The 24,893-nt window shown below is 42.9% G+C and overlaps 1 protein-coding gene across 5 annotated transcripts; it reads right to left on the bottom strand.

Annotated features, from left to right (window-relative positions):
- Window positions 1-611: 611 nt before the first annotated feature.
- LOC106598436 (tyrosine-protein kinase JAK1) lies at window positions 612-24,876 on the bottom strand. Of its 5 annotated transcripts, XM_045714493.1 has the most exons (27): window positions 24,673-24,876; window positions 24,565-24,588; window positions 21,497-21,692; window positions 20,884-21,001; window positions 20,537-20,687; window positions 20,250-20,413; window positions 19,905-20,109; window positions 19,578-19,730; window positions 18,369-18,551; window positions 18,026-18,183; window positions 17,731-17,845; window positions 17,313-17,502; window positions 13,968-14,071; window positions 13,379-13,534; window positions 10,136-10,223; window positions 9,602-9,729; window positions 8,634-8,769; window positions 8,419-8,570; window positions 8,025-8,175; window positions 6,962-7,056; window positions 6,397-6,577; window positions 6,185-6,309; window positions 5,705-5,877; window positions 2,638-2,755; window positions 2,029-2,139; window positions 1,053-1,211; window positions 612-996 (listed from the first exon to the last, which is right to left on the bottom strand). In XM_045714493.1, the coding sequence occupies exons 3-26, from the start codon at window positions 21,678-21,680 to the stop codon at window positions 1,086-1,088; spliced, it is 3,465 nt and encodes a 1,154-aa protein (XP_045570449.1). In that variant the 5' UTR covers window positions 21,681-21,692; window positions 24,565-24,588; window positions 24,673-24,876; the 3' UTR covers window positions 612-996; window positions 1,053-1,085. The 5 variants fall into 5 exon arrangements, with proteins under 5 accessions (XP_045570449.1, XP_045570450.1, XP_014044959.2 ...); XM_045714494.1 differs by lacking the exon at window positions 24,565-24,588; XM_014189484.2 differs by having other exon boundaries at window positions 19,584-19,730; window positions 24,565-24,876.
- Between the last annotated feature and the right edge of the window lie 17 nt (window positions 24,877-24,893).

Genomic DNA, 24,893 nt, shown 5'->3' on the forward strand with positions numbered 1-24,893 from the left:
GACCAACGATGTCAGCCCCATGAGCATGCTGAGTTTGACAGCACAGTGAATCGTCGAGGATTTCATACTGCTCATGAATGTGCTGGTTGTCATACCACTGCTGCCATTTCAAGGGCATTTGAGAACATATTTGAAACTTGAACACACTCCTAGCTCTTCAAACAACTGACTGGAGAAATAAGCTCATCACCTGTGTCTGCAGCCGACGTGATACCCCTCTGTCATGGCATTGAAATGCCTGCTCAACAAAACTGGCAACACAGGCTGTGAACAAGCAATTCTGTGGCATTCTCTTTACGGTGTCGCCACCATGCTCGATGCTAGGTACAAGGACCGCTACGTCGATGCAGACAAGAAACAGGGTTTACGTGAAATGTTACATACACAGCTGGACAAGATGGAAACAGACACAGTGACAGTGCGCAACGAGGAAGAGAGGCCACGGACAGACAGAACTGCTTGACCTTGATGATGAAATCCTGGTTGAGAATGATACAACCGAACAATGAAACAGCACAGTAAGTAAGTGAAAGAAATAGGTTTTGATTATGTTTTACTGGTAATGGGGACATACGTAAATGCCAACAAAATAACTTTTGGGTCAGTGTGGTGTGTGTGAGACCTTTATTTAACTAGGTAAGTTAGTTAATAACAAATTCTTATTTACAATGACGGCCTACCCGTTTTTTTGGAAAGGAAAATATGGGATATCGGTATCGGCCAAAAATGTCATATGGGTGAATCACTAGTATTATTATCTATCCATCCGTGTCAGCTTTGTCAGGTCAGACAGCCAGTCCATCTCCTCCGTGCCTCTCGTCCAGCAGCAGCTCCAGCTTTGTCAGGTCAGACAGCCAGTCCATCTCCTCCGTGCCTCTCGTCCAGCAGCAGCTCCAGCTTTGTCAGGTCAGACAGCCAGTCCATCTCCTCCGTGCCTCTCGTCCAGCAGCAGCTCCAGCTTTGTCAGGTCAGACAGCCAGTCCATCTCCTCCGTGCCTCTCGTCCAGCAGGAGCTCCAGCTTTGTCAGTCAGAGCCATCCACTCCTCCGTGCCTCTCGTCCAGCAGCAGCTCCAGCTTTGTCAGGTCAGACAGCCAGTCCATCTCCTCCGTGCCTCTCGTCCAGCAGCAGCTTCAGCTCTGTAATCAAGTCTTTGAACTGAATCCTGTTCTCCGGGGAACTCTCCCAACACCTCCTCATCAGAGAGTATACCTGCACACACACACACACAAGCACACAAACAGAAGTGCTAAGACCAGAGCAGATGTAAACATTTTCAAACTTTTTGGGGGTCGAGAAGCATAAAAAAAATGTATATCCTGAAAGCTAGGGGTCAAAACGTTGCTATGATAAACACACCTGGGAAGACACATTTATCCTTGTGGATGCAATTTTCCTTTTTATGTTGATGTACATCGGCTTTGATAATGAGCAACCTGCTCAAAGCCATTAGATATGCAGGTTGTTCTATTCCTACTCATTCCTATTGAGGATCTTTATACATGTGTCAGATCTTAATTTGATCACCCTGTTGCAAGAAATTTCCTGCAGGAAATGCAAACTTGTAGTGTATTCAAGGTTAAAAAAGGCTTCTAAAGTTTTTAATTTCACTTTTAAAATGTCAGACTTGATTTGTCCTAACAAAAAAATGTATCAACCCCTACAAAAATGTCAGTTAATTATAATCCACATAATAATTCCCATTTCCTTTTGCTGTAGGATTATTTTCCTGCTGTGAGAAACTGGTCAAATTAAGATCCTACATCTGTAGAGTAACACTACTGACTTTTTTTATTTAGAAAGGGTGCTATTAGATTTGGTGTATGGTGAAGTTGCTCCTAGACACTGATCGTGGGTCAGTTGAGCATTTTTTCTCACTAATGATTAAGGTTAGGATCGGGGAGGGGAAGCTGATCCTAGATCTGTACCTAGAGGAAACTTCACCCCAGAGTATTAGCTTTCAGATGAAAGAGAAGGAACGACTACAGCCTTTGTGAGCAGGTTACACCATTTCCCAGAGTTCTCTTACCGCATCTGGGCAGTGAGGTGGACAGGGCAGCCTCCTGCCGGCCATCAGCACTTCCACCAATCGGGTGATAATCATCTGACCCTGGGTTAGACGAAGCATCTCCAAGAATACCTGTGAACAACCATAACAAATGATCAAAACAGATGAAACACTGGTCCTACGCTCCAGTTCTATCCCTACCAACACCAGTCTTTTCTCCCAAAGTATACACTTATGCACTCTTCCCATGCATTTAAAAGCATTGGATTGGTACAAGCATGGGGAAGGAGTTTCTAGTAATTTCCTTTAAAATCCATGAAGGGAAGTAGAAAAGTGCACACTTCGTGGTAAAAAGCTCAGAGTATTGAACTTCAGAATGATTTGACCCCAAAACAGACAGACGCTAGTTTAATTAACTAAGACTAGGATATATCGCATCAGATACACGTTAACAGGTCTGACCCCTGGTATCTCATCAGATACACGTTAACAGGTCTGACCCCTGGTATCTCATCAGATACACGTTAACAGGTCTGACCTCTGGTATTTGTCAAATCAGTAAAGTTTAAGGAATTTGTATTAACATATTTCCAAAGTGAGGTTAATTAACAAAGAGACAAAGTTCTTTACCGTGGTAGGACTGCTGCTTGTCTCACAGTAGGTCAACAGCTCATAGAGGGTCACTCCGAAGGACCACACGTCAGACGCAGGGTAAAACTTACAGTCCACCAGGCACTCAGGAGCATACCTACAAGGCAACACATGGGTTAGGGCACAACGTAGCAAAATGTTTTGCAACCGGAAATGAGCGTTTCTTATTGGACAAGTTCAGGTAGTTCCTTCCTGTTTGTAATCTTCCGTTGGGTGCCAACTGCCTAATGAACACAACCAAGGCTAATACATACATTTTACAGTACATCGTAGTCACTTAGCAGACTCTCTTATGTAGAGCAAGGGCAACGAGAGAGTTTTCACCTAGTCAGCACAGGGATTCGAACCAGCAACCTCTTGGTTACGGGCCCAACACTCTACCGTTAGGCTACCTGCCGCCCATGTGAGTTAATGTAAATACAATGAGAACACCCTGTTAACATCATAGGAGCGAACATCAGAATTGAATCTGATCCCCTTGACGTTCTCAAAAAAATTGCATTACAGCTTTATTCAAAAATGTATTCAATCAATCTACACACAATACCCCATAATGACAAAGCGAAAATATTTTTTTTACATAAGTATTCAGACCGTTTGCTATGAGACTCGAAATTATTTTTTAAATATTTTGTATTTATTTAACTAGGCAAGTCAGTTGAAAACAAATTCTTATTTACAATGACGGCCTACCCAGCCAAACCCGGACGACGCTGGGCCAATTGTGCGCCACCCTATGGGACTCCCAATCACGGTCGGATGTGATACAGCCTGGGTTCCATTGATCATACTTAAAAATGTTTCTACAACTTGGAGTCCACCTGTTGTAAATTCAATTGATTGGACATGATTTGGAAAGGCACACATCTGTCTATATAATGTTCCACAGTTGACAGTGTATGTCAGAGCAAAAACCAAGCCATGAGGTTGAAGGGATTGTCTGTAGAGCTCAGAGACAGGATTATGTCGAGGCACAGATCTGGAGAAGGGTACCAAAACATTTCTGCAGCATTGAAGGTCCCCAAGAACACAGTGGCCTCCATCATTCTTAAATGGAAGAAATCTTTAACCACCAAGACTCTTACTTGAACTAGAGCTGGCCTCCCGGTCAAACTGAGCAATCGGGGGAGAGGGCCTTGGTCAGGGAGATGACCAAGAACCCGACGGTCACTCTGACAGAGCTCCAGAGTTCCTCTGTGGAGATGGGAGAACCTTCCAGAAGGACAACCATCTCTGCAGCACTCCACCAATCAGACCTTTATGGTAGAGTGGCCAGATGGAAGCCACTCCTCAGTAAAAGTCACATGCCAGCCCACTTGGAGTTTGCCAAAAGGCACCTAAAGACTTTCAGACCATGAGAAACAAGATTCTTTGGTCTGATGAAACCAAGATTGAACTCTTTGGCCTGAATGCCAAGCGTCACATCTGGAGGAAACCTGGCACCATCCCTACGGTGAAGGATGGTGGTGGCAGCATCATGCTGTGGTGATGTTTTTTAGTGGCAGGGACTGGGAGACTAGTCAGGATCGAGGGAACGATGAACAGAGCAAAGTACAGAGAGAGATCCTTGATATCCGATCAAACATCTCTGGAAAGACCTGAAAATAGCTGTACAGCGACGCTCCCCATCCAACCTGACAGTGATTGAGAGGATCTGCAGAGAAGAATAGGAGAAACTCCCCAAACAAAAATCTATTTAATCAATTTTATAATAAGGCTGTAACGTAACAAAATGTGTAAAAAGTCAAGGGGTCTGAATACTTACCGAATGCACTGTATACATAAAAGTATGTGGACAACCCTTCAAATTAGTGGATTCGGCTATTTTAGCCACACCCATTGCTGACAGGCGTATAAAATCGAGCATAGCACATAAAAATCATCTGTCCTCGGTTGGAACACTCACTACCGAGTTCCAAACTGCCTCTGGAAGCAACGTCAGCACAAGAACTGTTTGTCGGGAGCTTCATGAAATGGGTTTCCGTCGCCGAGTAGCCACACACAAGCCTAAGATCACCATGCGCAATGCCAAGCATCGGCTGGAGTGGTGTCAAGCGGCCATTGGACTCTGGAGCAGTGGAAACGTGTTCAGTGGAGTGATTAATCACACTTCACCATCTGGCAGTCCGACAGACAAATCTGGGTTTGGCGGATGCCAGGAGAACACTACCTGCCCCAATGTATCGTGCCAACTGTACATTTTGGTGGAGGAGGAATAATGGTCTGGGGCTTTCCAGTGAGGGTAAATCTTAAGGCAACAGCATACAATTACATTTTAAATGATTCTGTGCTTCCAACTTTGTGGCAACATTTTGGGGAAGGACCTTTCGTGTTTTAGCATGACAATGCCCCCGTGCACAAAGCGAGGTCCATACAGAAATGGTTTGTCGAGATCAGTGTGGAAGAACTTGACTGGCCTGCACAGAGCCCTGACCTCAACCCCACCGAACACCTTTGGGATGAATTGGAATGCCGACTGACTGCGGGCCAGGACTAATCGCACAACATCAGTGCCTGACCTCACTAATGCTCTTGTGGCTGAATGGAAGCAAGTCCCCGCAGCAATGTTCCAACATCTAGTGGGAAGCCTTCCCAGAAGAGTGGAGGCTGTTATAGCAGCAAAGGGGGGACCAACTCCATATTAATGCCCATGATTTTGGAATGAGATGTTCGACGAGCAGGTGTCCACTTACTTTTGGTTGTGCAGTGTAGCACCAATAGCAACGAAATAGATTGGGATCCAGACTTTAAAATGCACCTGACCTCATGTCCTTCACATTGATTTGGGAGACAACTATCATGTTAAGTTTTAGGACCTGATCTTGTCATTCAGTGGAAGCTGTTGAGGGGAGGACGGCTCATAATAATGTCTGGAACGGAGCCGCCAATGGAATGGCATCAAACACATGGAAACCATGGAAACCATGTGTTTGATGATGTTGATACCTTTCCACTTATACCGCTCCAGCCATTACCACGTGCCCATCCTCCCCAATTAAGGTGTCACCAACCTCCTGTGTTGTCATTCTATTTATACATTGCTCACCAGAACACAGGGCTGTCGGTCTCCTCTTTGACGGTGTAGTAACTCTTGTCCTCCTTCATGCTCTTGGTCAGGCCAAAGTCTCCGATCTTCACCGTGCTCTCGTTCTCCACCAGAACGTTCCGGGCCGCCAGATCCCGGTGGATGAACCGCTGGGATCCCAAGTAATCCATTCCCTGAGAGAGACACACACATTTTCACTTGTTTTTATAGTTTGTATATTTGTATTGCTATTTACCAGGCAGTCTTGTGCTTTCTATGAGTCTTTGAAACATTTACCACAACATTCCATTTGGTACTAGGCAACAGTTACCAAGTAACAGAAAGTGCATTTAAAGGAGTGCAATGGTTTAGATTCTGTCCAACTCTTTCCATAATCAAACTGCAGTACATACATAAATACCTAATAGGGTCAAATTAAAAAGGATGAAATTAAAATGTAATTCATTTTGGGGGTATTAATAAAGCACCATACTACTATACCTGGCAGATCTGGAGGGCGTAGTGGAGAAGTCTCTTGAGGTCAGTCTGGTGTTTCCTCCAGGGCAGATAATCCTTCAGGCTCCCCGCTGGCAGGTACTCCATGATCAGCTTAGTGGTTCTCCCACCTCGACAGAGAAACACAGTGTTAACACAAACCCCGTCACTGGGATGAGGTGTGTGTACTGTGTGTGCACTGTGTGAGCTCTCCTCACCCTCCTCGCTACACACTCCTCTGTATTTGACGATGTTGTGGTGGTAGAGTTCTCTCATGGTGTCTATCTCTCTCCACAGCTGACCTCTGCTCTCTGGCTTCAGAGACTTGACCGCCACCAGCTGCCCTCGGCCATCCCCACGGGGGTCATACTGACACAACTCCACCTTGCCAAAGTGACCCTGCAAATAGTACACACACACAATTTAAAGAATAAAGCCACAGACACCGTGAACCATATTGATGAAAGCCATACAGATACAGTTAATATCCACACCCCACACCCTGTTACATACCACAATCATCACATTACAGGGGAACAAACTGATCCATAAAACAAACCCCATTATATTTTAATTAATAATGTATATTTATAGCGTATATTCTGGGTTCTGATTGGGTAAGACAATTGAACTAAGCTCATGAGACATTTAGAAGTGATATTCCTCAACAATCATTGGCTAGAATTCAAAAGTCCAACAACGGATGTACTGTACCAATCACAGATTGCCCCTTTAATGTGGACAAGCACCCCAAAAGTCTACATGTATTAGGAGTCTCCCTACCTCACCCAGGTCTTTGATTTTCCTGAGGAACCTGGTTTCAAACACGGTGGGGTCCACTTCCTGGATGGGCACCCTACCAGGAGGCAGAGCTGGGTCTGGGGGAGGGCCCACACAGAGGCAGGGCTATAATACTTATACTCAGACATTTCCTATAATATAAACACAGGCACGTGCATGCACACACACACAAACTTGTCCACACATACATGTGAGAGAGCGTGACCGACAGAAATGACAATGACAAGAGTGAAGGTGACACAGAGAGAAACAGAGGGAAGGTGACACAGAGAGAGAGAGAAACAGAGGGAAGGTGACACAGAGAGAGAGAGAGAGAGAGAGAGAGAAACAGAGGGAAGGTGACACAGAGAGAGAGAGAGAAACAGAGGGAAGGTGACACGAGAGAGAGAGAGAGAGAGAGAGAGAGAAACAGAGGGAAGGTGACACAGAGAGAGAGAGAGAGAGAGAGAGAGAGAGAGAGAAACAGAGGGAAGGTGACACAGAGAGAGAGAGAGAGAGAGAGAGAGAGAGAGAGAGAGAGAGAGAACAGAGGGAATGTGACACAGAGAGAGAGAGAGAGAGAGAGAGAGAGAGAGAAACAGAGGGAAGGTGACACAGAAGAGAGAGAGAGAGAGAGAGAAACAGAGGGAAGGTGACACAGAGAGAGAGAGAGAGAGAGAGAGAGAGAAACAGAGGGAAGGTGACACAGAGAGAGAGAGAGAGAGAGAGAGAACAGAGGGAAGGTGACACAGAGAGAGAGAGAGAGAGAGAGAGAGAGAGAAACAGAGGGAAGGTGACACAGAGAGAGAGAGAGAGAGAGAGAGAAACAGAGGGAAGGTGACACAGAGAGAGAGAGAGAGAGAGAGAGGGAAGGTGACACAGAGAGAGAGAGAGAGAGAGAGGGAAGGTGACACAGAGAGAGAGAGAGAGAAACAGAGGGAAGGTGACACAGAGAGAGAGAGAGAGAGAAACAGAGGGAAGGTGACACAGAGAGAGAGAGAGAGAGAAACAGAGGGAAGGTGACACAGAGAGAAACAGAGAGGTTGAGTCCTTTTTGTCCTCTTACTCTGCTCAGCCACCCCGGTGAGGTCCCTGACGATGGCCCTGAAGAAGGGCCTCCTCTTGGGGTCGTAGGTCATGCATTTGGTGATGAGCTCACCCAGCTGAGGGCAGTCTGGGGTCACCAGGGAACACTGGGCCGAGTAGAACATCTCCTTCTGCTCACAGAGAGGAAGATAGGAGGCAGATCAGGGACCAAGACTTGGGCTATACAACAACAGGTGTATTCAATGAAATAACTCAAGAAAGACCTCCCCTCTGAAAGAGATATATCACCTGGGTAAATAAGGGATACATTCATGTTTTGTATGGGCAGTCTAGGGGTGGTTGTGAGGGAGAGATTGCGTTGTTCGCTGTATGTCAGTAATTCTATTGTGTTGTGAGGGGAAGTGTGTGTGTACCTCTATGAGTTTCTTGTCTTTGAGAGGAGCCTCTCCATCATAACAGATCTCCCACAGCGTGGTGCCAAAGCCCCACTTATCCACCGCGACACTCAGGACCTGGTTGTCCCTCACACACTCTGGGGCGATCCACGGGATCCTCTCCACACACTCTGTAATACAACACAGCCTCATCAGCTAGAGAAACAGACAGAGACACACACACACACACACACCTTGTCTGTTGAGTGCGGAGATGGGGACCCCAGGGCTACTGAGTTTGATGAAGGGCCCAGTCTCTCCCTCCAGGCCATCCCGCTCCACTAGGATGTTCTTAGCAGACACATAACCATGGACCAGCTTCTTATCCTCCTGAGAGGGAAATACAGGGAAGGGTCAGGTCCACAGCCATATACCACAGGAGGTTGGTGGCACCTTAATTGGGGAGGACGGGCTCATGGTAATGGCTGGAGTGGAATAGTATCAAATACATCAAACACATGCTTTCCATTTTCTCCATTCCAGCTATTATTATGAGCTGTCCTCCCCACAACAGCCTCCACTGACATATACATAGCCACCCTTGCATGATTTCTTTTAAAATAAGTTGAAATTCATTTTACACATGTATTTGTTTGATTGACAATGGCACAGGACCAAGAAGGAAAAAAATATATAACTGAAATTAAGATCTTTCACGTCAAAGTAAAAAAAAATATTTAAAAAAATAATCGCCTGGACTAAATTATTCTAAATTTGGTTGGAAGCAATGATTTTTGTTCAATGTATTTTACCTGTGGTAAGTTGCAGGTGCCTTCATTGTATAAAGATCCATTCAACCAGTTTTGAAAATAAAAAAAACGGAACATTCTGCTCCATTGTAAAGAGCAAAGGTGCCAATATATTTGACTGGATCTGTACAAGTTTTAACAAACTACTATCTACTCCCGGTTGGCACCAAGTTCCAAGATGCTTACATTCGGGTAAGAATACAGAATGTAATGTTATTATCATGGCACATTTTTATGCCTGTTTTATACTATAGGGCCAACCTGAACCATACTGGACTGGCTCTGATGTCTTCCTTGCACATTGTCCTTTCCAGCACAGTTCCATTAACTATGGTGGATGCGTGAGCAGGCCATCCCAGTACAGCTAGGCTTGGCCCTATAGTGTGAATCAGGGTTGATTGAGGGTTTCTCACCAGGTAGCTGAGGACGCTGGCCAGTTGTTTGGCCACCTGGAACTTCCAGGAAGTGCTTAGTTGAAGACGACACCCCTTCATGAACACATCCAGAGGACCCAGCTTCACATGCTCCTCCACAATGATATCTGAACAGGGACCACACACAGTTAGAGGACTCAAAACAAGTCTAGCCCATTTTCAGATGAAAAAGTACTAGCAAATTGCTACTTTTTTTTAACTGTCAGCGATATGAAGTATTTTCCGCAACATACGGCATATTGCAAATGTAGACACTATGTCATTACATCTAGGACTTCAGCAAAGCATGAAGTAAACAGCAGTATCGGGCCAACTTCCTCAACATCTAAGAACACGAAGCACGAGGCTAAACTTCTCATGTTGCAGTTATCAAGTTGTAGCAGATACTCTGTTGCGAGTACATAGTCTTGCATCACAATAATCTACAATAACTTAGGTTTATCCTGCAGCATATCGCTGAGTGTCAGTTAAAGAATGAAGATAAGAGGAATGATGGAAGGAAGGGTGACTTACTGTCCTGGTTGCGAACACAGACGCCATGCAGCAGAGCGATGTGTTGGTGGGACAGCTGATGTATCATACTGACCGTCTCAAAGAAAGCCTGACGGAAAGAGGTCCGTAGTAAAAGTCAAAAGAAAGTGGTCACAAAGTCAGACAGGTAATGGAGGAAGGAAATGTGTGTGTGAGCAGTGGTGGAAAAAGTAGTCAATTGTCATACTTGACTAAAAGTAAAAGATACCTTAATAGAAAATGACTCAAGTAAAAGTGAAAGTCACCCAGTAAAATTAGCAATGCGCATGGCCCGCCCTCTATCTTTTTCCTGTGGTTGAGGGTCACTTGTCACTGAAATCTCGCTGGATTGATTTATTTCATTTTACTCCTGTGACTCTTTCATACTCTTGCTTGTGCCTGAAGTTTTTTTCCAGTTAACACTACAACCGTGGAAATGTTTGTAAAGACCTGTCAGCAGTGGAGGAAGGGGAGGACCATCCTCCTCAGTGAATTTCATAAAACTAAATGTTTTTAAACATTTAAAAAAAAAAGGTATTATTTTGTTTAGATAAAATCATACTAAAAATAATCACGTCACCAAATAATGGATTAAAACACTATTTTGCAATGAAGGTCTACAGTAGCCTCAACAGTACTCTGTAGGGTAGCACCATGGTGTAGCCGGAGGACAGCTAGCTTCTGTCCTCCTCTGGGTACATTGATGTCAATACAGTAATAATGACAACTTCTGGAGGATGTCCGCCAACCTATCAGAGATTTTGCAGCATGAATTGACATGTTGTCCATCCAATCAAAGGATCAAAAGAATGAATCTAGTACTGAATGCATAAAATACAGCTAGCTAGCACTGCAGTGCATAACGTGGTGAGCAGTTGACTCAGAGAGAGAAAGACAATATTTGAACAGTTTTTAACTAATTCATTTATTCCAAAATGAAGGAGAAGCAAGAGAGAGTAATTTTTTTCAATTTTACTTAGCTAACAAATACAGCTAGCTAGTTTAGCCTACTCAAACACCCTGCTATGTTAGCTAGCTGGCTATGACTATCCAACACAACACTGGAATTCTTCCATGTCAAGGTAAGCTTTTGTTTTTAAAAATGTACTGCCACTGGGCCCCCCCGGTGTAAGTTCTAAACTGCTTACTGACTGTAACGTTACCGCATGATTGTAGCAGGTTTACTAACGCGTTAGTTCTATTAGCTATGTTGACTATGACGTTAGCTAATATGGTGACAACGATGTAGGCTGTGTGTAGCAGTTATGATATGGTTTGGCTTGGAAAGGTTTTTTCACCTGGCCACATACAGCTGATGTGTTGTGCATTGAAGTCCATAAGCGAAGGCAAAAGTTGAGATGAGGAGACCGCATAGATGCGAGAAGGAATACAACGTGGCTGCTATGCAAGTAAACTGTGTTTACGCATGATCAGGGGTGTATTCATTAAATCCAATTCTGTTAAAAAAAGAACATCTTAAAATGGAAGCAAACGGGGATAAATATACCAGAATTTTTCCAATAGAAACGTTTGTTTGCAACTGTTGGACTAATGATTACACCCTATATATCAGCAAGATGCAGGCAAGAGTGTGCAAGGATGTATTGAATGTGTCACCTCAAATTATTCTCTCGACCTGTGTGCACCTACGTTGTAAATTTTCATTCATAGGCTAGGTTGTAGTAAAAGAAAATGTGAGTATCATGTAGTAGCCTAAACCTATCGCTGTTACATTGAACTGGGTGAATGGAATATGAAAGACAGTCATCCAATATTTGGTAATAGAAATAAGGTCATGATCATGAATTATTATTATTTATTTTTATTTATTTTTATTTAAATCGCCCTCCCTCATCTTAAACGGCACTGACCACAAATGCCTGTCAAACACACCCCGGTAATGGCTGAAATGGGCTCAATAGAATATACTGTCTTTGCATTGCATTTATATGAACGCTAAAGCTTAGTCTGGAATATAACACATCGTCTCGACACTTACATCAGGTCTTCCCTGTGGCTCAGTTGGTAGAGCATGGTATTTGCAACGCCAGCATGGTGTGTGCAACGCCAGGGTTGTGGGTTCGATTCCCACGGGGGCCAGTACAAAAAAATAAAAAATATTTCAAAAATGCATGAAATGTATGCACTCACTACTGTAAGTTGCTCTGGATAAGAGTGTCTGGTAAAATGTAAGAAAGAGCACTTTATTTTGATAGGTGTTCATTTTACGGGGAATATATTTTTTTATTTTTTTTTACACAATTGAAATGTTAACAAATTCGATGTGCTGAAATGGTGGTTGTGCCACCCCTTTATGGTGGTTTGGTGGTTGTTCCACCCCTTTATGTTAATGTATTCATAAATGCAATTTTCTTTATGTTAACACGAAATATTTACAAAATACTTGACACCGTTAGAAAGAGTATATATGAGTGCATTCTAAGAAAACAAAAAGTGAAATTTGGCACTAAATTGAATACCTGAATTCCCACCAAAAATCCCTGAACTCCATTATTTGCCCATGCCAGTAAAATGTTTTATGTTCTATAATTCAATCAAAATCTGTTGGATTTAAAAAAAATCTAAAAGTTTAGAGTATGTTCATCCATTGGCCAACTGTTTCATTCCTTCAAATTAACAATTTTGATGACCGTTGCTAGTAAAATACTACTTGAGTAAAAGTCTAAAAGTATCTGGTTTTAAATGTACTCAAGTACAGTGGTGGAAAAAGTACTCAATTGTCATACTTGAGTAAAAGTAAATGCTATACATCAAATTCCTTATATTAAGTAAACCAGATGGCACCATTTTATTTTTGGTTTTTATTTATGGACAGACAGGGACACACTCCAACACTCAGACATAATTTGCGAACTCAGTATTTGTGTTTAGTGAGTCCGCCAGATCAGAGGCAGTAGGGATGACAACACGTTATATTGATAAGTGCGTGAATTGGACCATACTGCTGTGCTGCCTAAGCGTTCGAAATGGAACAAGTACTTTTGTGTGTTAGAGAAAATGTACAGGAGTAAAAAGTAGAGATTGTCTTTAAGAATGTAGTAAAAGTAAAATTTGACAAAAATATAAATAGAAAAGAACAAATACCCCAAAATACGACTTAAGTAGTACTTTAAAATATGTATACTTAAGTACTTTACACCACTGTGTGAATGTCAATCAAATATATTTATAAAGCCCCTTATATTTACACAGAACGTGTGAGGGTGTACACGCATGTGTTCTCACCATAGAGATGTCCCTGTGTTGGGACCACAGCACTTTCAGGACCACTTTGACCTGGTGGTGGGTTTGGGAACCCCATACATCCTTCTCTTCCTCACACTTTATCTTCAGTTTGCCAGCATAGATGTTAGTTCTGGTGCCACAGCCCAAGTGCTCCTCCTAGATAGACATATGGGAGACACAGACCTGGTTAATGACAGAAAAGCATAACTGTAGATGTCAAACAAATGAAACGGTAGCATTGCCAGTGTAGGGCATCCTGTGCACATGAACATACCTAGCATAGCCTAGCATGCAAACACACATGCATACATACATTTTTTATTTAAAAAAATGTATTTAACCTTTTATTTAACTAGGCAAGTCAGTTAAGAACAAATTCTTATTTACAATGACGGCCTACTCCCGTCCAAACCCTAACCCAGATGACGCTGGGCCAATTGTGTGCCGCCCTATGGGACTCCCAATCACGGCCGGTTGTGATACAGCCTGGAATCGAACCAGGATCTGTAGTGACGCCTCTAGCACTGAGATGCAGTGAACTAGACCTCTGCGCCACTCAGGACCCCCCCATACATACACGCACACACACCTGCAATATGTCCTCTTTGAGGATCCTGTGGAAGATGAGTTGACTCTGTATGGGGTGTGTCGGCTCTGCCTCTCTCTTTGTCACGAACAGAAGGTTAGAGATTTCTAAAGAAAATGAAAAACCACGCTGAAATAGGAAACAAGACACGCCAAACATGTCCCTCTAAAGTGAGATGAGGTGACAGAAAACCACAGTTACTGAGCAACATTTCCTGTTTGATATTGGTATGAACAGAAGAACTCATCCAGCTCAGGGGCCTCATTTATAACCGTTGTGTAAATGTAACACTAAATATCCGCGTGCACCATTTCTGAAAAGACCGCGCACGCACAAAGATATTGAGATTTATAAACTTGGCACTCGTCATACAGGGCCTTCAGAAAGTATTCATACCCTCTTGACTTATTCCATGTTTTGTTACAGCAGGAATTCAAAATGACAATAAATACACTACCGTTCAGAGTTGGGTCACTTAGAAATGTCCTTGTTTTTGAAAGAAAAGCACATTTTTTGTCCATTAAAATAACATCAAATTGATCAGAAATAGAGTGTAGACATTGTTAATGTTGTAAATGACTAATGGAATATCTACATAGGCGTACAGAGGCCCATTATCAACAACCATCCCTCCTGTGTTCCAATGGCACGTTGTGTTAGCTAATCCAAGTGTCTTCATTTTAAATGGCTAATTGATCATTAGAAAACCCCTTTTGCAATTATGTTAGCACAGCTGAAAACAGTTGTGCTGATTAAAGGAGCAATAAAACTGGCCTTTAGACTAGTTGAGTGTCTGGAGCATCAGCATTTGTGGATTCGATTACAGGTTCAAAATGGCCAGAAACAATTAACTTTCTTCTAAAACTCGTCAGTGTATACTTGTTCTGAGAAATGAAGGCTAGTCCATGCGAGAAATTGCCAAGAAACTGAAGATCTCGTACAACGCTGAGTACTACTCCCTTCACAGAACAGAGCAAACTGGCTTTAACCAGAATAGAAAAGAGGAGTGGGAGGCCCCAGTGCACAACTGAGCAAGAGGACAAGTACATTAGAGTGTCTAGTTTGAGAAACAGACGCCTCACAAGTCCTCAACTGGCAGCTTCAATAAATAGTACCTGCAAAACACCAGCCTCAACGTCAACAGTGAAGAGGCGACTCCAGGATGCTGGCCTTCTAGTCAGAGTTGCAAAGAAAAAGCCATATCTCAGACTTGCCAATAAAAAGAAAAGATTAAGATGGGCAAAAGAACAGACACTGGACAGAGGAACTCTGCCTAGAAGACCAGCATCCTGGAGTCGCCTCTTCACTTCACTGTTGACGTTGAGACTCCTGAACTTATTTAGGCTTGCCATAACAAAAGGGCTTGAATACTTTTCAGTTTAGAATTATTATTTTTTTATTCTACAAACAAAATTCCACTTTGACATTATGGGGTATTGTGTGTACATCAGTGACATAAAATCTAATTTTAAATTCATGCTGTAACACAACAAAATGGGGGAAAAGTAAAGGGCTGTGAATACTTTCTGAAGGCACTGTACATACGAATTTTTCACGTTATAAATCAGACCTGTGGTAAAACTGTGCGCGTGTGAACCTGCAATATAACTCCGCCTGAAAAACGCCCATCATTCACCTTTTATGGTGACAATTACACCATTATTTGCTGTATACTTTGGAAGTATTGGAATTAGGCCTAGTAATGGCGAACTTGATCAAATGTCTTTGGAGGTGTTGGCAGAATGTTTTCTTTTGTAATGACATTTGTTGCATCTGACTATTTCTGAAAGACAAACACAACTACAAATTGTTGTGGACCTGTAAACAGATCGTTTGAACACAATAATGTTTGGCATTTTCCGGAACCTAAATATGCTGCACTGCCCGCGAATTCTGAAACATTGATCTACTCTGATGAAAACTACAGTAGCCCTACTTAAAGTGGTATCCTATACACTTCCATGTTCAATTCTACTGTATTATAAACTACACTCCCTGCCGTATGAAATTATAATAGCCTATCTACTAGGCCCAATTAAATGAGAGAAGTGCATGTAGATGAGAGATGTGCATGCAGGTCATTTGTTGTATGGCTACTCAGGGAATATGAACTCATCATGGCCAGAAAAGGTGAGGAATTCATTCTGCAAGGGTTATGATATACACCGAGTGTGCAAAACATTAGGTAGACCTTCCTAATATTGAGTTGCACCCGTTTTGCCCTCAGAACAGCCTCAATTTGTCGGGGCATGGACTATAAGGTGTTGAAAGCATTCCACAGGGATGCTGGCCCATGTTAACTCCAATGCAACTGCAATGCAACTCCAATGCTTTCCACAGTTGTGGCAAGTTGGTTGGATGTCCTATGGATGGTAGACCATTCTTGGATACATACGGGGAACTGTTGAGCGTGAAAAACCCAGTAGCGTTGCAATTCTTGACACTCAAACTGGTGTGCCTGGCACCTTCTACCATACCCTATTCAAAGGCACTTCAATCTCATCTTGCCCATTCACCCTCTGAATGGCACACATTAACAATCCATGTTTCAAGTGTCTTAAGACTTAAAAATCATTCTTTAACCCGTCTCCTCCCCTTCATCTACACTGACTGAAGTGGATTTAACAGGTGACATCAATTAGGGATCATAGCTTTCACCTGGTCAGCCTATGTCATGGAAAGAGCGGGTGTTCTTAATGTTTTGTCCACTCAGAGTAGCTTATTATGTATTATGTTTCTAAATTAAATATTAACATTACCGTATTCAAACGTAGCCTACAAACGTCAATAGGAAAAGGTGAACCATCTGTTGTACCGTAGAAACTGCGCTGCGGATTGGATCTTCACTAGTTGTAGGCCTATCGGCTATTTCACCAGTATGAAACCATCCCAATCAGAAATGGTGAAGAATTTATTCTGCAATGATCATGGAAATTAAATTAATCATAGGAAATATATGCCTGTTTTCAAATTATTTAAGAATGTAGAGATAACATAGGCCTAAATAGATTTTCGCTCTTCTCACTAACAGCAAATGATTGCATGATTTCATGAGTGTCATTATATTCTCCATTTGCACAAGGCTACTTTTGCCTTCTTACAATATTTCAACTACATGGTCTAAAGTTAGCGGGAGGAAAGGCACATTCTCACGTCAAGTTCTGTTTTTTATAAAAATCCAACTTTTGCGTGGAAACTGGCGCATGTTTCGGGGCATATTTTGTGTGTACGTGATGTTTATAAATGAGGCCCCCTGGTGTATTGTATGGTATAATGTACCAATGCCTGTATGGTAAGGAATTTATTGCCGTGATGATGATAGTTTTGGGGCAGGGTATCATACCATACCTCTGGGCTGGGGAGGGCAGGCCTTGCGGAGCTGGAAGGTGACTCTGTCTGTACTGAGAGTCTGGCCCCTCAGCTGTTCCATCAGTTCCCTGAGGGAGGGCTGCCTCAGGTCCGTACCATTCAGGCTGTAGCCCTCCGGCCCCACCTCGATCTTAAAGCTACGGTACAGACGACTATTGGTTAGGTCCACCTACAGCAGCCAAGAGGAGAAAGAGGTTAGAGAGAAATACATCAGTCCATTTATTAACACAGGAATTCATACAGCAACGAATTATCACAATTCAGTTCAGGCAAATTATGGTGACTAACAAGATAGGGCGGACCTGTTTTCAAAATAAATAAATGTACGATTGTCTTAAAATCAGAGTGGCTGTATACATGTCTGTGGGTGAGGCAGGTGGTGTTTGTGGTACTGAACCTCGTTGCCTGTGACAGTCAGGAGGATGTGGTCATAGTTGATGCAGCTCCAGCGCAGAACGTACATGCCCTCCTCCTCGCCCTCCTGACGCAGCTTGTGGGAGGTGTAGTCCATGCTGGAAGGGGAGGGGCCAAAAGGGTTGGAACAACTCAGTTCTACACTAGTATAGAAGTATTATTATATCAATATCTGTATAATCGAACATATTGACTATAGTAGTACTACATTTTTGCATTGTACTAATATGTACATGTTCTCTATCCAATGACAACTGAATGGGGATATTTAAACTCACCCGATTGGCCCATGACAGCCTTCCTGCAGGTTCCGCACCACAGAGGGAGGGGCCACGTCTGTACACAGGAAGTGATGTGCGTCCACCGTCAGACGGAAGTATCCATCAATAAGGGCGGCAAAAGACAACGCCTCTGCGTGGAAACCCAGGCTCAGTTCCTATGGTAGAAATAAAGTAACAACAAACGATGAAGCTGGATGTCCAATGTAAAAATTGGTACAAAGAATACACAGATGTAATGTAAAGCAATGGAACTTAGCTTCATTCAAGATTGCTCATTCAGATATTATTAAACATTTTGCTAAATAAGTTTCCCCTGAAACTTCAAACAATGAAACTCTACCATCTTTTTGTTGTCCTGCTTGTGGACAGTGACTGTGGAGCCCTTGATGTTGATGTGTGTGATCTCATGGAAATCGGAGAAGGTTTTCCAGTCGTTCGAAACGCCTTGAGGTGGTTTGTTTGTCCAGTTGATGTTGGTTTTGTGCTTTGGGGATTTGTTCTTCTCTTTGGCAGTCCATGCATTCTGAGAAATAGATGAACATGACAGTTTTTATCTCTTGATAAACAAAATATCAGACGATGATCGTGGCCTACAGGAAAGAGGACCGAGCACGCAGCCATTCCCATCGACGGGGCTGCAGTGGAGCAGGTTGAGAGCTTCAAATTCCCTGGTCATCACCAACAAACTAACATGGTCCAAACACACCAAGACAGTCGTGAAGAGGGCACGACAAAACCTATTCCCCCTCAGGAGACTGAAAAGATTTGGCATGGGTCCTCAGATCCTCAAAAGTTTCTACAGCTGCACCATCGAAAGCATCCTGACTGGTTGCATCACTGCCTGGTATGGCAACTGCTCGGCCTCCGACCTCAAGGCACTACAGAGGGTAGTGCGAACGGCCCAGTACATCACTGGGGCCAAGCTTCCTGCCATCCAGGACCTCTATACCAGGCGGTGTCAGAGGAAGGCCTTAAAAATTGTCAAAGACTCCAGCCACCCTAGTCATAGACTGTTCTCTCTGCTACCGCACGGCAAGCGGTACTGGAGCGCTAAGTCTAGGTCCAAGAGGCTTCTAAACAGCTTCTACCCCCAAGCCATAAGACTCCTGAACATTTAGTCAAATTGCTACCCAGACTATTTGCAGTGCCCCCCCCCCCTTTACACCACTGCTACTCTGTGTCATCTATGCATAGTCACTTTAATAACTCTACATACTACCTCAACTAACCGGTGCCCCCGCACATTGACTCTGTACCGGTACCCCCTGTATATAGCCTCACTATTGTTATTCCACTGCTGTTCTTTAATTACTTGTTACTTTTATCTCTTATTCTTATCTGCATTTTTTTTTTACTGCATTGTTGGTTAGGGGCTCGTAAGTAAGCATTTCACTGTAAGGTCTACACCTGTTGTATTCAGCATTTCACTGTAAGGTGTTGTATTCAGCATGTGACTAATAAGATTAGATTTGGTTAAATTCAGATAATAATGATAGATACAAGGTGTACCATCATTTACACATTATAAGTGCCAAAATAATATACTCACGCTCACATTCTGTTGCTTCCTCCTCCACTTGATCCCTGTATTTCCAGACACAAGGACTTGGTACTGAGTGGGCTGACCCTGGTTACAGGAAGTGGGTGTTCCTTGGATCTCCCCTTCGCTGTCTGTCACACGGAGCACTTTGGGCTCGTACTCCTTGTATTGATGAGACAGGACACCATTTTGTTAGCTTCAGGAACTTCTTTACACAGACCATCAGAGTACCACCTGGTTCTGTCTTTGGCCCGGTGCAATCTTTTTTCTGAGAGTGTGTCTGCAAACACGGTTACAGAGAGCATTATGGGTACTGTAGTACATCTTGCTACACACCTCACAGCCGAACCCACAGGTCAGAGTTTCCAATGTAGCTAGGTATTTGACCTTGATGTCGTGGGTGCTGACGTTGTCGCTCTGCACTGTCTTGTTGTTGAAATCGTTGAGGAAGTCCTGGAACACCCGGGAGATACGGAGTCGTGTCAGGAAGTTGCGCTGCTTGATGATTTGGTTCACTCTATCTGGGATATATTTCTTATAGCTGGGTGGGACGGAAGGAGTCGTGTGTGAGTCGGGTGTGTGTGTGTGTGCATGAGCGTAAATGGTTGTGTATTAAGAAAGATGGTAAACCGACAGTAATAAACGGTTTAATTTTGAGCCTCTGGGATTGTGACTGGTTACCTGATTTGCCCTGCTACACCAGGGATGACGATGTTGTTGTCCAGGGCATGGTGTGAGATAGACAACACTGCCATCCCCAGGCACTCATTCTCAATATAGTGGACCTCCTCTTCATTCTGAGGGTTACGCAGTGTGGCCCACCCCTTCAAGAAGTCATGCTGACCCTTGGAAAATCAAACGCACAAACACATGATTCAAGATATATGATTGTGTATGCTAGAGCTCTCCATTTGAGAATATAACTGTTTTAAACTTTGTGAAAATATGTTCTGAGTGTGAAAGGATACCTGGGCAAACAGATACTTCAGTGAGGCAGTGTCGAGGAGGGGATTTCCCTCTGGTTCGGTCTTCGGACCATTGGCGTTCTTTCTCTTGAGGGCGTGTCTGCAAACACGTGGCACACTCTCATTCACACCATGCCAGTTGGTGAAGTAGAATCTGAATAAAGAGATCAGGGTTATCTTTAAAAGGTATTTCACTGTCAGTATCAACCTTTTGTAAGAAAGAAATGGTTTAACTCAACAAGTTTGTTGAATTTGCAGACCAAATAGCTGCTGCATCCTAAAATGGTTCTCTCTGTTTTGTTTCTTCAATATTTGTGACAAACTGAGGAGTAGCTTATCCTAATGCTTACCTCATGCGATAGTGGAGCTTTAAGTGGCTGCTTTCCTTGAAGGTGTGATTGGGAGGGAACCAGATTTTCCTGACCTCATCATACAGGGCAAACAAATTGCAGCAAAGAGGGGAAATGCCTAAAAAAAAGAGAGAGACATGATTTCCCTCAACAAGAACCAGCCAGGTGCTATATGACAATGTCATATTCATGATCCATGACAAACATTCAAATAAGGCAGGAGGGAGAAGGAAGACTTTTGTAATTTCTGAGTGAAAATATCCTGCTGAATGTTCTACACTGAAAAGAAGGATACAAACAGAGGAGAACCACCTGAGATGGGGCGCCAACTAATATTGTGTGTGTGTGTGTATGTGCGAGAGAGAGAGAGAGAGAAAGAACAGAGTCGGGGACATACACTGAGTTTACCAAACATTAGGAACACCCCCCCCCTTGCCCTCAGAACATCCTCAATTTGTTGGGGCATGGACTCGGCATGGTGTCGAAAGCGTTCCACAGGGATGCTGGCCCATGTTGACTACTTCCTACAGTTGTGTCAAGTTGGAAAGAGCAGGTGTTCCTAATGTTCTGTACACTCAGTGTATGTGCCAACACTAACGTGACTCAGACTCACCGCACTTCTTGGCTGCATTTGTGCACAGCTCCTCAGCAGTGTAACAACCATGGAGAAACTCCAGCTGGGGAGAGTCTTCCAGGTAGAAATGGACCTTGAGGCCCTGCACTATTACAGGAACTGAGGTGAACTCGCCCTTCCTCTTCATCCTCATCTTTACCAACAGTTGCCTGCCCACTTCCATTGCCCTGCTTCACTAAAGGAGATAAGGTGAATGTTGAGAGGGTGAAGAAGTAGGTTACTATGTGGCTTTAATACATTACATGACCAAAAGTATGTGGACACCTGCTCGTTGAACATCTCATTCCAAAATCATGGCCATTAATATGGAGTTGTTCCCCCTCTCCCCCACACTCTTCTGGGAAGGCTTTCCACTTGATGTTGGAACATTATTGTGGGGCTTCCATTCAGCCACAAAAGCATTGGTGAAGTCGGGCACTGATATTGGACGATTAGGCCGGGCTCGCAGTCGGCGTTCCAATTCATCCCAAAGGTGTTCGATGAGGTTGAGTTCAGGGCTCTGTGCAGTCCAGTCCTTCCACACCGATCTCAACAAACGATTTCTGTATATGGACCTCGCTTTGTGCACGGGGCATTGTCAAGCCAAATCCAAACTGGCCTCCCTTGAGAGGCATTTTGCTGTATCAGGACAACCCACAGTTGAGCTGATTGGCTAATTCTTTTATTTTTAAAAATGATCAAGGGAGGAGGCCAAATACTTGCTGGCATCAGTCAATCAAATGCTAAGGCGGCAACATGTCATACTCTTTTGTTCCAGACAGCATCAGATACATGGGCTACACATACAGAGACAGAGGGGCGCTATTTCCCTCACTCAGATGATTTCTCCAGTGAGAGTCAGCCACTTGCGAATTGACAGAAAATTATGAAAACACAGAGAGAGACGAAAGAAATAAAATAATGATAATTTTTTTTATTGGTCAAATATTTGAGGATGCCTGGCTTCCCTTGGAAACCATGAATACACGCCACTGCAGTGGAAACGCTTTTATGCGCAAATATTGATATAATAACCATTTTATAGACTTAAACTTGTAGTCACGCGAAAATATGTTGTGTGGTCCTCCAACCACCACTCGGGAAAGCATACAATTTATTCGGCTAAAGATTAAATAAATTATGATGAACTTCACAGGGTGGTGAAAGTGCAAGGTGATGAGCTTGATGCTCCTTTCCAATAAATATCAAGAGTCTTATTCTGGTGACATGATGATTGACGCTTGGCTGCCATTTGACAAATTAAAAATAATCTCGCTCTTTTGTAAATAGTAATCTCAATGTGTAGGCTATACCCGCGAGTTTGCCAATACCAGAGGGGGCACATTCCCTATATAATGCTAAACATTTTGTGACAAAACCATCAGTAGAGTTGAAAATGCGAAGAAACTCCATGTAACAATGTTTTATTCGGTACATGAGAATTTAACCGCAAAAGTTATCTGCAACATGTCAATTTGATGGAAACACATCTCTAGTGGGAAAATGCGCATATTTTATTTATGTGGATTGTAGATTATTTTCATGAAAATCTGTCACCAATTGGATGGAAACCTAGATACTCAACACTTCTGCGCATTACTTGTGTTTGGGTAGGCTATTAAATACAACAGAATATGCCTTCAAATAAATAAATAAAATACGTGATAATATCTAGGTTTCCATCCAATTGGCGACAGATTTATGTGAATATTCTAAAATCCGCATAAAAACAATATGCGCATTTCCCCACCTGAGATGTTTCCATCAAATTGACTTGTTGCAAAGAAAAGGCTGCACGTGATGACGTAGTAAATACCTTTTGTGGTTAAATGATGTACCGAATAACAAAATACAAGTTGAATAGGTTTCCATTGAATCACCTCTGCTGATGGTTCTCACAACAACAAAAAGTTGTTATATAGGGGTCCAGTCTGTTATTAGCACGTGCGCTCTAGCCAGCATCGCTACCTGTGTGTTGTTGGCCAGATCGCATGTATAGCCTACATTTTAAAATTATTATCATGGACAAAAGAGCGAGATTATTTTTATTTGTCAAACGGCAGCCAAGCATCGATCGTCATGTTACAAGAATAAGACCCTCGATATTTATTGGAAAAGAGCATCAAGCTCATCACCTTGAACCTTCACCACCTTGTAAAGTGAATCTACCTACCGAATAAACTGCATGCTTTCCTGACCAGTCAAAGTGGGAGGACCACACAAAGCATGACTCCAAGTTTACTTCGATATGTTGGCTATTATATCATTATTTGCGCATAAAAATAACGTTTCCAACTACATGTCTGGCATAATTCATTTTACCGACACAAAAAGATCCCCACCTTGTCTAGAGTGTTTTGTTTTGAACGACATTCGGAAAGTTTACCGGAAAATGTTCTGTTTCCATAAGGCTTGTCATTAAAAAAAAAAATAATATCCGACATGTACTTTACTCACATAAAAAGGTTGGATGGAAACCTTGTTAAAGAAACCGAAATACACTGGGTAGAGCGTGCCCAGAACTCGTGGCTGAGCGCTACTGCTCCGCCAAATAATGAATGCACGGCTTCTCGTTCCACTCCGCTCACATGCTTTTGTAGTATAAAAAAAATAGCTGCTTGCCTCCAGTCATGTAAAATGACTTAGAATTGCATGAAATTAATTTATAAAAGGCTATTTTTTTCCGTTATAAAAGATATTGTCAGTGGTGTTCTTCGAACCCACAACCTTCTGGCCTGCAGCACTGTCAAAATTACTACATTGCCATGTAATGCTTATAAGAACAGTTACTAAAACGGCACATCTAAGGCTCGTGTCTGCCCTAAGAGTGAGGGTAAACGGTAGGCATGTTCTCTGCTATCCACTTTAGTTTGTAATTATTATTTTGGGTATAGGGGAGGGTCAATTACTTTTTTTTTTTAAGCGTTCAGGGAGGGCCATCCATTTTAATTTCAGAGTTGTTCGATTTGTTACAGGTATCCGTCATTATACATAACATACAGTCCTTTACAGTATACAGTTGACCTGTACCAATAATACATGATGAAACAACTCATAATGAAACTCACCTATGTATTGCCGTCCACGAATCTCTGGAAAAACAACCTTGTCTTTCATGAGTGCCTCAATATCAATGTACTATTATTATGTATTATAATGACTTTCTCAGCATTTACCATTGATAAAGGTGTCCAGTCCTGCGCAATGCATTTGACAAATCTCGGTCATGGGTCTTCCAGACAAGCGTTGTGTCAATTCCCGAAAACGCTTTCGAAAATCCACGCCCAACTACGTCTATTGGTTAACCAATCTAGCGGAAACAGAATGAACCCGTGTACTGGACTACAGACCCTGGAGGACTACAGACCCTGGAGGACTACAGACCCTGGAGGACTAC

This window comes from Salmo salar, chromosome ssa03 (genome assembly GCF_905237065.1).
Source record: "Salmo salar chromosome ssa03, Ssal_v3.1, whole genome shotgun sequence".
NCBI classification, from domain to species: domain Eukaryota; kingdom Metazoa; phylum Chordata; class Actinopteri; order Salmoniformes; family Salmonidae; genus Salmo; species Salmo salar.

Excerpts from the sequence above, each read along its gene's own strand:
- LOC106598436 (XM_045714494.1), bottom strand. The coding sequence starts at position 21,680 with ATGGAAGTGGGCAGGCAACTGTTGGTAAAGATGAGGATGAAGAGGAAG. Across the intron at positions 8,176-8,418 it reads AAGACAAGAAACTCATAGAG|AAGGAGATGTTCTACTCGGC; the intron begins GTACACACACAC and ends CTCTGTGAGCAG. Across the intron at positions 2,756-5,704 it reads ACCGACAGCCCTGTGTTCTG|GTATGCTCCTGAGTGCCTGG; the intron begins GTGAGCAATGTA and ends GTTGCCTTGTAG.